The 14,969-nt window shown below is 43.2% G+C and overlaps 1 protein-coding gene across 1 annotated transcript in view; it reads left to right on the top strand.

The window, feature by feature from the left end:
• LOC126199201 (single-stranded DNA-binding protein, mitochondrial) overlaps positions 1–8,727 on the top strand; it is a 48,125-nt gene extending 39,398 nt beyond the window's left edge. Inside the window, exon 4 of the mRNA XM_049935980.1 lies at positions 8,044–8,727. Within this exon, the coding sequence (XP_049791937.1) occupies positions 8,044–8,258 (215 nt within the window). The 3' untranslated portion in view covers positions 8,259–8,727. The remainder of the gene's footprint in view (positions 1–8,043) is intronic.
• Positions 8,728–14,969: the final 6,242 nt, after the last annotated feature.

Below are 14,969 nucleotides of genomic sequence, written 5' to 3'. Positions count from 1 at the left end.
AGAACAGAAGTGATGTCTGGCATTCAGCAAGATAGTGTCATAGGCTCTCTGCTGTTCCTGATTTATATAAATGATCTAGGTGATAATCTGAGCACCCCCCCCCCCCCTTAGATTTTTACAGATGACGCTGTAATTTACCATCTTGTAAAATCATTAGACGATCAGTTCCAATTACAAAATGATCTAGAGAGAATTTCTGTATGGTGCGAAAAGTGGCAATAGGCTCTACACAAAGAAAAGTGCGAGGTCATCCACATGGGCACTAAAAGAAATCTGATAAATTTTGGGTATGTGATAAATCGCACAAATCTAAGGGCTGTCAATTTGACTAAATACTCAGGAATTACGATTATGATCAACTTAAATTGGAAAGACTACATAGATAATATCGTGAGGGAGGCGAAACAAATACTGCACTTTGTTGGCAGAACACTTACGAAGATGTGACAAACCCACTAAAGAGACAGAATACATTACACTTGTCCGTCCTCTGCTGGAATATTGCTGCACGATATGGGATCTTTACCAGGTAGGATTGATGGAGGACATTGAAAATGTGCAAAGAAGGGCAGCTCGTTTCGTGTTATTGCGCAATAGGGGTGAGAGAGTCACTGATATGATGTGCGAGCTGGGGTGGCAGTCACGCAGCGAGATCTATTTACGAAATTTCAACCACCAACTTTCTCTTCCGAATGTGTAAATATTTTGTTGACACCCACCTACGCAGGGAGAAATGATCATCATAATAAAATAAGAGAAATCAGAGCTTGAACGGAAAGATTTAGGTGTTCCTTTTTCCCACACGCCATTCGAGAATGGGATGGTAGAGAAGTAGTATGAAAATGGTTCGATGAACCCTCTGCCAGGCACTTAAGTGTGAATTACAGAGTAACGATGTAGATAGAGTGATTGTGTAGGTCAGTGCAAGTAGGTGGAAGTGAGTGAATGAGTGTCATTTTTGGGTTTCTTCCTCACTGTGTGACAACAATTTTAGTCATTTTATCCACATTTGTTTCTTTTAATATGTGTAATGGTGCTGGTAACCCCAGTGTCGAGCACCTATAAGCTCCAATCACTAGTATTATTATTTTGGCCGAACACGTCGTTTTCTCAAATACTAGCTATGACTTTAAATACAGTGTTGTCATTTAGCAACTGTGAGAATTAATTAAAAGAAGTCACTGCTTACTTTGACAGATTCCTGTGTTCATTAGTTTGTGTGTGAGCTACCAATAACAATTACTTTAGCAGCTACAAAATTAAAGGGATCTATTTTAGTACAAGTTCCTCACCAAGCTGTGAAGGCTCAAGGAATGTCCACCAGCCGCCATGTCATCCTCTGTCTTGTGGCATCATGCGAATGCGGTGAGGAGGAGCATTTGATCAGCACACTGCTCTCCCGGACGTTTTGCACCTTTCTCAGACCATGGAGCTACTGCTGTTTGGTCAAGTAGCTTCTCAGTTGGCATCGGAAGGCTGAGTGCACCCTGTACCAGTCCTCCCACCAACGAAAAATCCTTTTCATTACGAGGAATCGAACCTGGGTCCTGCGTATGACAACCATCGACGCTCATCCCTCAACTACAGTGGTGAATTTTTTTAGTACAGAATGTTGTAATCCTTCCTTTTTTAAGACAATAAAGAGCATCTTTTTAATCCGTGTTAGGCAAAATTGTACAACCCAATATGTTTTACTTAGTGATCCTGTTCATTTGTGATCAATTCTGTATGATCATACTGTAAGAACTAGCTGTGTTGAAATTCCAAACAGTAATAAAACAAATATCTCGAGGACTACTTTGCCACTGCACTCCATATTACATTTTGGCTACACAAAAAAGTCCTACTTCTAGCATTGGCTCTGGCTAATATGTTCCCATAATTATGCAAAAATTTTTATCAATTCTGTGCTCAGCAAACATCATTTATTTTCTTCGCCAACAAAAAGTGCTTCCAGTTCATTCGGACCACACTTGAAAAATGAAAAAAAGGTGACAGTGATACACTTACACAAACTATGTACATATACCAGAGTATAAACATCTGCTGAGATTAGTTCTAAATGGCAACTGTGACAGTCTAACAGCACTTTCTGGACCATAACAGTGTTCACTAAACAATAAGAAAGCACTGGGATTGGTAAATTTTGCCTAGGCTCTCAGCATGATAATTCATGGACGGTTTGCTATGCTCTGGCAATAGGCACAGATCTGCCATGTATTTGCTAAAGATGATGTGACTTACCAAATGAAAGTGCTGGCAGGTCGACAGACACACAAACAAACACAAACATACACACAAAATTCTAGCTTTCGCAACCATCGGTTGCTTCGTCAGGAAAGAGGGAAGGAGAGGGAAAAACGGAAGGATGTGGGTTTTAAGGGAGAGGGTAAGGAGTCATTCCAATCCCGGGAGCGGAAAGACGTACCATGTGTGGATGGATATGCGCGCGTGTGCGAGCACCCCCCCCCCCCCCCCCCAAGGTAAGTCCCTCCGCTCCCGGGACCGGAACTACTCCCCACCCTCCCCCCCCAAAACCCACATCCCTTCGTCCCCCCCCCTTTAAATATGTCTGCTTGTGTCTGTATATGTGTGGATGGATATGTGTGTGTATGCGAGCGTATACCCGTCCTTTTTTCCCCCGAAGGTAAGTCTTTCCGCTCCCGGGATTGGAATGACTCCTTACCCTCCCCCTTAAAACCCACATCCTTTCGTCTTTCCCTCTCCTTCCCTCTTTCCTGATGAGGCAACAGTTTGTTGTGAAAGCTTGAATTTTGTGTGTATGTTTGTGTTTGTTTGTGTGTCTATCGACCTGCCAGCGCTTTCATTTGGTAAGTCACATCATCTTTTTTTTATATATATACTTTTTTCCCACGTGGAATGTTTCCTTCTATTATATTCATATCATTAATTTGAACCCAACAATTCCGTTTGTTATTGTCACTGTTGTATTTCGAAATCTTTTCTGTCGTCTTATTTTCTCTTTCTGTTTTTGCTAGTAGTTTCACTTTGTGTTCACCTTCTACTTTTTACCGTAATCTGCTATACAATTTTATCCCGCCTATATATACTCAATAATACGTAACCCACTTCGAAACCATTACCAAAAAATTTTTTTTGCAGCTTTCAACACTACCGCTGCTATAAAATCTACCGTTTCTAGTTGACAAACAGTTCCTTTCACCTTTTGAACAACCATTTCGGCCAGTTCTAATAACTTTCGCTTTATTTCCATTTCCGTTTTTCCCACATCACTGATAATTTTTAGCCGCTTCCCACAGGTTTTAACGTCATTATTTCTTCGTCAGACAATTGTTAGCCTCATTTTCATAATCTGCCACCACAAAACCACTCCTTTTAATACATTACACGCAGTTTTTTCGAAATTTTCCCGAATTTCTCCGTCCTTTAACGTGTTTTGGCGGCAACACAACCACCTAACCTTTGTGCACATGGTTGTCTACCAACCCAAGTCCAACATAGCCCAGCTGTAACCAACACCTTTTCGCCTTTTTTCACACCAGATCTCCAGTTACTTTCCAGTTAACCTTTATCTCTCCCCATATATTTTTATTTTCATTTTCATTTCAGCCTCATGTAATACTTTCCACCTTCTAATACCATGTCACCCTCACAACACCCCCACAACGACCCCATTAAGTTTTATTTACATTCCCTCCGCAAACATGTCTTCACCCTAGCCAGATTACGCTCGCATATTTTATTTTCTCAGGCTTGTCTGACATTTGGCATAACCCCCAAAGGCCTCACACTTAAAGTTCCCATCTCTGGTTGCAACCCTTCTTTCCATCAGTCCCTATACCAGTTCCAAACTGAACAATCCATTGCCCTCACCCACCTAATCCTTCACCTACACATCAACTCAGCCTATGAACACACCCGTCAACTCCTATCCTTAATAAAAGTCCTTAATCTTTCCTCTCCCACATTCACACCGGCTGTTCAGAGCATCCTCCTACAGGCCAACCGCAAATTAGAACAGCATGCCACCCTCCACCTCAAAAAACTATCCAATCTCCTGGTTTCCCACCTCCGGAAAGGCAACTCACTCACCCTTCACAACCTTTCCAGCAAACCTCAACCTCCTCTCATTGCAGACAAACCCAGTCTCTCCCATCTACTCAATCTCCCACTTCCAGCTCCACTCCCTCCAAAACCTCAAAATTCCAATCAACACAAACCGGAACCACAACACCCTAATTCAGTAGTTAACCTTTCCTCCAAACCTCTCTCCCAATCCGAAACCTCGGTCCTATCCAAAGGCCTCACCTTCAGCCCCACTCCCAGATTCAACCAAACAGCCCTCGTCAAAGATTTACTGTCCTACACTCATACTCTCTGCTGGAAATATCACTTTGCCACGAAGAAAAATGATCCTAATCCTACTCTTAATGATCCAACTCCCCAAGACACTATCCAAATTGAACCCTGCCTGGAACAATTCCGTCCTCCGTCACAGCGGGACCCACCTCCTCTTCCTCAAAATCACCCTCTCCAAACCTTCCAGGAATTTCTGACTTCCAGCCTTGCATCTCAATCCTTCTTAAAAAACCTTAATCCTACTCCCAACATCACCACTGCTGAATCCCAGGCTATCTGTGATCTGAAGGCTGACCGATCCATCGTCATTCTTCCGGCGGACAAGGGTTCCACGACCGTGGTACTTGATCGTCGGGAGTATGTGGCAGAGGGACTGCGTCAGCTTTCAGACAACACTACAGACAAAGTTTGCCAAGGTAATCCCATTCCCGATGTCCAGGCGGAGCTTCAAAGAATCCTCAGAACCTTAGGCCCCCTGCAAAACCTTTCACCTGACTCCATCAACCTCCTGACCCCACCGACACCCCGCACCCCTACCTTCTACCTTCTTCCTAAAATTCACAAACCCAATCATCCCGGCCGCCCCATTGTAGCTGGTTACCAAGCCCCCACAGAACGTATCTCTGCCTACGTAGATCAACACCTTCAACCCATTACATGCAGTCTCCCATCCTTCATGAAAGACACCAACCACTTTCTCGAACGCCTGGAATCCTTACCCAATCTGTTACCCCAGAAACCATCCTTGTAACCATTCATGCCACATCCTTATACACAAATATTCCGCACGTCCAGGGCCTCGCTGCGATGGAACATTTCCTTTCACGCCGATCACCTGCCACCCTACCTAAAACCTCTTTCCTCATTACCTTAGCCAGCTTCATCCTGACCCACAACTTCTTCAATTTTGAAGACCAGACATACCAACAATTAAAGGGAACAGCCATGGGTACCAGGATGGCCCCCTCGTACGCCAACCTGTTCATGGGTCGCTTAGAGGAAGCCTTCTTGGTTACCCAGGCCTGCCAACCCAAAGTTTGGTACAGATTTATTGATGACATCTTCATGATCTGGACTCACAGTGAAGAACTCCAGAATTTCCTCTCCAACCTTAACTCCTTTGGTTCCATCAGATACACCTGGTCCTACTCCACCAAATCCCACGCTACTATCCTTGACGTTGACCTCCATCTGTCCAATGGCCAGCTTCACACGTCCGTCCACATCAAACCCACCAACAAGCAACAGTACCTCCATTATGACAGCTGCCACCCATTCCACATCAAACGGTCCCTTCCCTACAGCCTAGATCTTCGTGGCAAACGAATCTGCTCCAGTCTGGAATCCCTGAACCATTACACCAACAACCTGACAACAGCTTTCGCATCCCGCAACTACCCTCCCGACCTGGTACAGAAGCAAATAACCAGAGCTACTTCCTCATCCCCTCAAACCCAGAACCTCCCACAGAAGAACCACAAAAGTGCCCCACTTGTGACAGGATACTTTCCGGGACTGGACCAGACTCTGAATGTGGCTCTCCAGCAGGGATACGACTTCATCAAATCCTGCCCTGAAATGAGATCCATCCTTCATGAAATCCTCCCCACTCCACCAAGAATGTCTTTCCACCGTCCACACACACACACACACACACACACACACACACACACACACACATACACATACACACACACACACACACACACACACACAGATGTCTGCTTGTGTCTGTTATGTGCGGATGGATGTGTGTGTGTGTGTGTGTGTGTGTGTGTGTGTGTGTGTGTGTTATTGTTTCTATCAACGTACCAACGCTTTCATTTGGTAAGTTACAGAATCTTTGTTTTTAGATATATTTTTCCCACGTGGAATGTTTGCCGCAAATTACTCATCCTCAACTACTTATGAGGAAGAAGAGCTGAATACATACATATAATGGTAATTGCACCACACTTATACAGTATCATCTCTGTTATTATTATTATTATTAGATTAACAGTCTGGACCAAATTGCAAATGTTTTGCTTTATTCAGCCATCATTTGTAATTTGCCACGAATCTTATTCCAGAAACCAAACATCTTTTTCTGCGTTTTGTTGATGAATATGATGCTACCTGATAAGATAGTTTTCCTATTGTTAGTTGAATGTGGCAACACCACTGTGTATTCACTGAAGTCTGTAGTATTACTATTGCTTCATGGGTCAAAATATTTTCAAAAATGTGCGTACAAATGAATCTTAGAGGATCAGTAAAATGCATTAAAGAGATTATGTTGTCACTAGCTAAGTCTTATCTAAGGGTATAGGTTTTCATGATTGTTGGCAGAGATTCTCAGGATGATTAAGAATAGCACTTACTTGGTCAAGTCCTTTTTGTATCAAGCTATGATTATATAATAATAGAACATATTCAATGGCGTCTGTACGGAAAATAATGTTCAGTATTTCCACAACTGTTTATCAGATTTTCTGTATACTGCAAATAATGTCTTTCCATATCGTCAACTATTCCAGTCGGATGTTCTCTTGATATGAGAGGCATAACATGTACATTGTCTTGCTTCTATAATTAAATTACATGTGATTGTGTAGCAGGCAGATTTACTGTGAGAGAGCAGGTAATAGCGCTTTTACTGATGTGAATAACAAAACAGCAGAACTTTATTGTCAATGACTTATTCATGTCATTGGTGTGGAGGTCTGCCATTAGTTTGAACTTAGTGGAATAGAATGTAGATATGTGCTACAGATGTATGTTAGTAATCATTTATGATTTCTAATGCACATTCTGCTGCCCCTCTTTTTACTGTTGGTGACATGTACTTTTTCTTGTCACCATGAAGTACTGCCTGGAGTTTGGGTGCTTGTCATTGAATAATCCTCAGCAGGATGCTCCCTAACGATGAGACAAGCACTCTGCATGTAAATGTGCTGCTGCCATTACAACATGTACTGAAATTTCTCTTGCCACTATTTTGTCTAATAGTCTGCCTGAGAGTTATAAAGTGCAACACTGACACGAATATTGATGGGTGGAGTGAGTTAATAAATAACTTCCTTAGCAGGGAAATATAAGAAGCTCTTCATGATGTATATTTTTTTCTGCATTATTGGTGCACTGCAGCCACATGATGAAATAGCACTACACTAGGACCGCAGTGTCAATAGCAGACAGCGTGTGCTACATAAAGCCTTCTGTCATTTAGTGTACTTTTATTTGGTAAGAGTTGGGATCAGATTCCCAGGAAGACCATTCTTATTTAATGTTTTTGTTGCTCTCCTAAGTAATTAAAATGAATAAGGAAGCAGGTTCTTAAAGAGAGGCATATCTGTGCCTTTCACACCTTCCTATGGAATTTGATGTTTTCACTGTTCCCTAATGCCTTCATTGAAATAAAATTACTAAAATGCTTTTAGAACAGTGTAAAAAATCAGTTTTTGACAATATAACGTAATTGGGTAGATTAAAAAATCTATTCCCCAAGCAGCAGCAGCAGGAGAACCTTTTTTTAATGCACGTGTTCCCCTGCCACACTTGATGAGTAGATTGTTTTATCTATCCAGTTACGTTATATTGTCAAAAAATTGATTTTTTACGGTGTTCTAAAAGCATTTTTATAATTTGTATCAAACTGCTTTTATGGCACATAACAACTCTTGTAACATTACAAATATTTGTCTTCATTTATTGTTCCAGGCGAGTTTGTGCAACGAACTGATTGGCACAGAATCTGTGTTTTCAAACCCTCATTGAGAGAAGTGGTCTACAACTACCTCAAAAAGGGGCAAAGGGTGTACATCACTGGCCGATTAACGTATGGAGAAGTGAAAGATGGAGAGGGAAACACAAGGACAACCACAGCTGTTGTGGCTGATGATGTTATTTTCTTTCAGTCGTCAGAGCCATCATAATGTAGTGTGAAACAATAAACTCAAATCAGTCCACCTGGTGAGAATGAAACACAAATGTTCAGTGTTGTATTTGATTTGGAATTGAGCGAATGCAATCCCTACAAGAGAACTAAGTGCATGGGATGCATTATTGTTGGTGGCCCTGACTGCTGTAATTAAGCTAATGGGTGTCATTCTGTGATAAATTCTCTTCCTGTGACTTGCCCTCAACATGTTAGTGACAGATATTGCAGTTGATAAACTACATCCTTTACTTATAAGACTGAGAACAATGATGTATTTCTTGCAAAAGTATGCCAGATCATTAGTGGATGGCCTCTGTTCTCACATCTCTTGTGTCAATAAAATGAGAGTAAGAAACAGAACCAGTGCCTTACTACTCACTTCAGATACTAACATAATGTATTGTGGCAAATGTTGTGGCCATTTGATGCAGGAAATAAATCTTATGAAGATCTGAGACAAAAGACATAGTTGATCATTCAAATCACTGTATTGTTTCAATATATCCCTATCCCTCACCACCAGTTTGCATTTGCCAGTTGCCTAGTATGAAGATCTCGTCTTACAGCAAAATTCGGAGAGCACTTCAGTGAATAAAACACACAGCAAGGCTGAAAATGTTTTAGCTGTTGGGTGTAATAAAAAGGTACCAATGTTTGTCAAAGAGATGTAGGCATGTGAGAGGTCTCCGCTTCACCCATTTGCATCAGAAGCTGAAAAGGTCATCTACAACCGTAAATGTAAAATTGCGTGTCTCTTCTTCCTAATGTAGTTACGTGAAGATTGTCTGAGCATTTACACAGTCTGTCTAAATGTAATGTAACTATTGAGTGTTAATGTGCTCAGGAGCAAGATCAAACAATATGACTAGAATAATTAAGCAGAATTAGGAAGAAAAGGCTTACTGAGGTGGTGGGAGAAGGAAGTAATAGTTCGGGATATTGGCCAGATGTTGTAGCAGACTGTTGCATATAGAGCATCATCATAAACTTTAATATCTAGGAATAAGTTTTAATTCTAGAAGTACCAGACTTTACCGTACTCTTAGTAGTACCATGTGGAACATTTTTTACCCACAGTAGGAAACCACCATTTTATTGGTTTTTTGATGGTGTTTTGGGCTTTGCCATGTTGACATTACATTCAAGAAGACTCTAACGTGCAAAAAACTTATTATTTATTCTCTAAAATAAATAATACATCTTCAAAAGTAAATTTTTATGAATAGCTTTTATTTTTATTTTAAATTTTACAGAAGGAATTCCACTGTTTTACATCGAACTCTGTTAAAACAAGTAAAAGAATTTTGCAGTGTTTACTTTTATAAAAAAATTGAAACAGACCCAAAACACACAGTTTATATGACTATTCAGAGTAATTTTACATTTACAGGCATAGAAGGTAAGTATGGAGTATTTTAAAAAGAGTCTAAAATGCAACAAGTTTTGTTGATTAAAATCAAGGGACAAAAACATAAGAACAAACTATTTCAGTCTATACTTGTAAATGTTTGGAAATATTTAGGAACAAATAGTTGATAGTATTGTCTAAGCTGGGATGGGCTCACAGTTCAGACATTGGACAAGAGTTTTGGCTTTGCAGCTTTTGCACATGTACTTGTTGCACTAGAAACACAACACACGTTTGATGTTTTATTCCCCTTTTGTTGCTTGCAGGAAACCTGAATTTGACGTCTTCTATTTCTATATTGGCCAGCACTTGTGCCAAGTGCTTGAGAGGGGAGTCTGGCTCCCCTTTGTAATTTGTAGGGGGCAGCAAGCTCATCTGCTACTCTTGAGAATAAGTTCCCATCACAAAATCTTCTTAGAGGTACATAACTTGAAACTTGTATAAGCATTTATCATTGCAAGGTCAAGAATGTTGTGAAAGACATGTACAGGCAGTCAGTGGATGCCACCTCGGACACTGTAATGTCTTTGCATTTGGTCAACAACATTGACTCCACCCTTGATTTCATTATAAAACTTCATAGTTTCTGGAAGTTTCTTCTCCGTATTGTCATTGACCTGACATTCATCATGCATTGTACTCAGAATAAGGACTTTTTTTTCCCTTGGTATACTGTGAGAAGATTGTCACCTAACTTATACAAGTGTGTTGCATACAATACATCGTCTCCACTTCGTGCCACAGGAGGGGCCTCTTTGAGTGATCTCTGAAGTGTGCCAACTAAACGTGTTCTTTTTTGTTCCAGCTCATTCACCAGTTTCATGGAAGTGAAGAAGTTGTCAGTCATGATGTTACGACCACAGTTGAGGAATGGCTGTTCCAGCTTCATAACGACATGGTGACCAAGACTCTTGCTTGGATCATAAGTTTTAGGTTTCCCACAGTAAGGCAATCCATTTAGGATTTAGCGCTTGTCAGCATCACACAGAAAACAGTATTTTATGCCATATTTATCAGGTTTATTTGCATGTACTGTATGAATGGTCACCTGCACTTGCAAGGTTACAGCTGCTCATCGACACTCACGTTCTCGCCTGGCTTGTAGCAGGCAACGCAAAAATTTATCAGTTTCCCTGCATTGTCTCCTTGATGATATAGAATCAAACCTAAGGTGACTGCATATTTCTGCAAATCTGTTCCTTGAAATGGTGTTTTGAAAAAAAGGAGGTCCCCCACAAATTGCTCCATAAGTCTTTGTATGAAATACGCCCAGCGCCATATGCTCCACAAGCACAGAGTAATCCAATGAAAAAATCTAGTCCTTCCAGGTTTAGGGACCACTCATTATGTCCAAGTGTGCTGTGAGCCTTTTCTTCAGTGTACTTTTTTATCAGTTTTTGTATCGAGTCACTGAAATACAGCCACAACGCAGATAGTTGCATGTTGATTGGCATCCTGTTGGACCCGATATCTCCTGCAACAGTCTGGGCACTATGCCTACATGCTCTGTCGCCAGACTCAATGTCCACCCCCCTGTGGGTCTGGTGGTAAGAATAGGCCCAAGGTATTCCTGCCTGTCATAAGAAGCGACTAAAAGGGGCCTCACACTTTTCGGCCCTGTAAGTTCAGGTCCCATTTTATGGTTTGACCTGCCACTTTCCAAATTTTACAGAAGTGCGGGCCATATGGGGAAGGACGCCTTACGTGGTGCATGAATTATCCATAGTGCCCTTAGCTTCGAACTCCTGAACCTCTTCTCGTCATGGCTTTGCATCTCCACCTGCAATTCAACTATTTGGGTGAGGACACTTTCCAGGGTATGTCATCTTCCTTTGCCTTCTGTTCTCTTTCGCTCCCATGACAGTGTTGAATTTCTGTGTGCCCAATATCTAGCACGGTAGCCAGTCCGTTGTGGTGGGGCTGTCATGTACCCATTTGGTGGTAGCCCCATGACACCACCGGATCGCACTGCTGATGCCTGAACTGAAACTCCACACATATGCCAAAGAGTAGATGCCTGCATTTGTGGGGCACCCAGACTCCCAGCAATGGCAACCATGCCAGGTGGCCTGTGCTGTGGCTGGGTGGTTCCTATGGGGAGAGCCCCTGATTGGAGTGGGCGGCATCAGAGCGGATGACCCACAATGAAGTGGACGAAGTCATCTCTTGCTGGTGAGCGAACGGCGCCGGCAGTCTCTAATAAGGTTAAGAGCGAATACAGTGCTGACAGGTATGACCCTAAATTGATTCCCTACCTCGCTACACCTTGAGAGGAACATAGGACTACAGAAAGTAGAGAGCCATATTCGCCTCGGTATTTAGACTGTAGCAGAATGGATGGGGACTCCTTTCTACCTACAAAGCCTTAATTTTTTTGTTGAACATCTTGAGTATAAGTTTGTGGAAGTGACAGCGTTGTCCAAGATGAGAAACGATGCAGTCTTGATTCAGACAGCACCCCCAGCCCAATCCTGGGCGTTACTCACCTGTGTTCAGCTGGGTGATATTGCTGTTTCCGTCACTCCTTATAAAAGCTTCAACAAGGTCCAGGGGATTATTTTCCATCGTGACCACCTCTTGCAGTCTGACAACGAGCTCCATGCCAATTTAGAATGGCTGGGTGTTTATTTCATCCGGCACGTTTACAGGAGACCTGAAGAAAACAGGGTTGCTACTGGTGCCTTCATCTTGGCCTTTGAGGGTGATTCATTGCTTGAAAAGTTCAAGGTGATGGTTTACCACTGTGACATCAAACCAAACATCCCTCCCCCTATGCAGTGCGTTAAGTGCTGGAAATTCGGGCACATGTCTTCCCGCTGCACTTGAGCACCACATGTCGAGACTGCAAATGTCGAGTGCATCCAGATACTCCATGTGCACCTCCTCCCACTTGCATCGACTGTGGAGAGCCCACTCCCCCTACTCGCCAGACTGCACAGTACTCCAAAAGGAGTGGAAAATCATGGAGTAAAAGATCCTGGACTGGTTGACTTACCAAGAGGCTAAGCGTAAATTTGAACGACGTTGATGTCCTCACAAGCTGCAGCTACTTCAGTATCGCCGTCACAAACGCCAGTAGTTCCACACACTGTGCCACAAGCAGTGGACCCTCTTGGCCGCCAGAATACATCCACCCCCTTGGCAGTAGGGGATGAATCTTATCCCATTGCTCCCAAAGCACCTAATTCAGGAGCAATGCCCCCCCCCCCCCCAAAAAAAAATGCTGGGGACATCAGTCCCCTCTCCCCAGCCAGAGAAGCAACAGTATCCTCTGGCTCCTCTCATGCGGAAGGGGTCCATTGGGGCCTTCTCTTCCAATGTCTCTACTAATGCCACAGCGGACACCCGCCAGTGGCTAAAGGAGCCAAAAGCTGCTGGACAAAGAGCTTCACGATCTTCCTCCATGCCTGAAGCTACTTCGAAGAAGTCCTCTCAGCAAGCTCCTAAAGAGAAGTGAGAGGGCAAGCAATCTAAGAAGAAGACTGCAAAGAAACAGGACCCTCTGGCGGCACCAACACCACCACTCTGTGCCAATTCTGCATATGAGGATGAGGTGGAGATGTTAGCGTCCCCTGAAGACCTGTATCTTACTGATGCCTGATCCATAATAGGGATGGATACTAAAACTCAATCGGTGGCAGCAGGTGATCTTGAGGAGTAACCTGCCTCCTAGCACGTTTCATGCCTTCCCAGCCTCACGATAATGTCATCCTCCATTGGAATTGCTGCGGTATTTTCAACCACCTGGCTGAGCTGCAGCAACTGTTGAGCTTTACACCTGCTTTCTGCATTGCCCTCCAGGAAACCTGGTTCCCAGCAATGTGGATCCCTGCCCTCTGTGGCTATAGGGGATATTACAAGAACCATAGAGACTATAATAGAGTATCAGGTGGAGTTTGTGTCTATTTCCTGAACTCGGTATGTAGTGAACCTTTGCCCCTTCAAACTCCTCTTGAAGCTGTGGGTGTCAGGATAATGATGATACAGGAAATAACCGTCTGCAGTGTATATCTTTCCTCCAGATGGTGCAATACCCCTGAATGTATTGGCTGAACTGATTCATCAACTCCCTAAACCTTTCCTACTTTCGGGAGATCTTAACACTCATAACCCCTTATGGGGTGGCACAGTGCTCACTTGCCGAGGGAGATACGTCAAAAATTTACTGTCTCAACTCGACCTCTGCGTCTTAAATACTGGGGCCCCCACACATGTCATTGTGGCTCATGGTACTTACTTGGCCATTATTTTATCCCTCTGTAGCCCAGGGCTTCTCCCATCTGTTCACTGGAGAGCCCACGATGACTTGTGTGGTAGTGACCACTGTCACTCCCCTGGCGTCATGCCCATGGACACCTATCCAGATGGGCTTTAAACAAGGCAGATATAAGGTTTCACCTCTGCTGTCACCTTTGCATCTCCCCCGCACAGTAACATTAATGTGGTGGTTGAGTGAGTCACAAGGACGATCGTTTCTGTGGCGGAAAATGCGATCCCTTGTTCCTTAGGGTACCCCCAACGAAAGTCGGTACCTTGGTGGTCGCCGGAAATTGCTGAGGCAATTAAAGAGCATCAGTGAGCTCTACAGCAACATAAGCAGCACCCTTCCCTGGAGCACCTAATAGCTTTTAAATGGCTCCGTGCCTGTATTCACCAGCTTATAAAAAGATGGAAACAGAAGTGTTGGGAGAGGTACATCTCGACCATTGGGTGCCATATGGCACCTTTCCAGGTCTGGATGAAGATCAGACGTGTTCTTGGGTACCAAACTCTGTCAGGTATCCCTGGAATTAACATCAATGGCATGTTACGTACCGACGCAAATGCCATTGCCAAGCACTTAGCTGAGCACTATGCTCAAGCCTCTGTGTCGAAGAATTACCCCTCCCCCATCTTTCACAACCTCAAACGGTGGATGGAAGGGAAAGTACTCTTGTCCACTGAACATCACAGTGAACCATATGACTCTCCATTTACAGAATGGGAGCTCCTCAGCACCCTTGCATGTTGCCCCGATACAGCTCCTGGACCAGATCACATCCACAGTCAGGTGATTAAACATCTCTCGTCAGACTAAAAGTGACATCTCCTCGTTACCTTCAACCAGATCTGGTGTGATGGCGCCTTCCATCGCAGTGGTGGGAGAGCACTATCATTCCAGTGCTGAAACTCTGTAAAAACCTGCTTGATGTAGATAGCTATCAGCCTTACCGACGTTCTTTGTAAGCTGTTAGTGTATGGTAAGTCGGCAGTTGTGTTGCTCTTGGAGTCACAGGGCCTACTGGCTCCATGCCAGGG

This window comes from Schistocerca nitens, chromosome 8 (genome assembly GCF_023898315.1).
Source record: "Schistocerca nitens isolate TAMUIC-IGC-003100 chromosome 8, iqSchNite1.1, whole genome shotgun sequence".
NCBI lineage: Eukaryota > Metazoa > Arthropoda > Insecta > Orthoptera > Acrididae > Schistocerca > Schistocerca nitens.
Note: the sequence above shows the minus strand (reverse complement) of the source record. Positions and strands in the feature narration are given on the sequence as shown.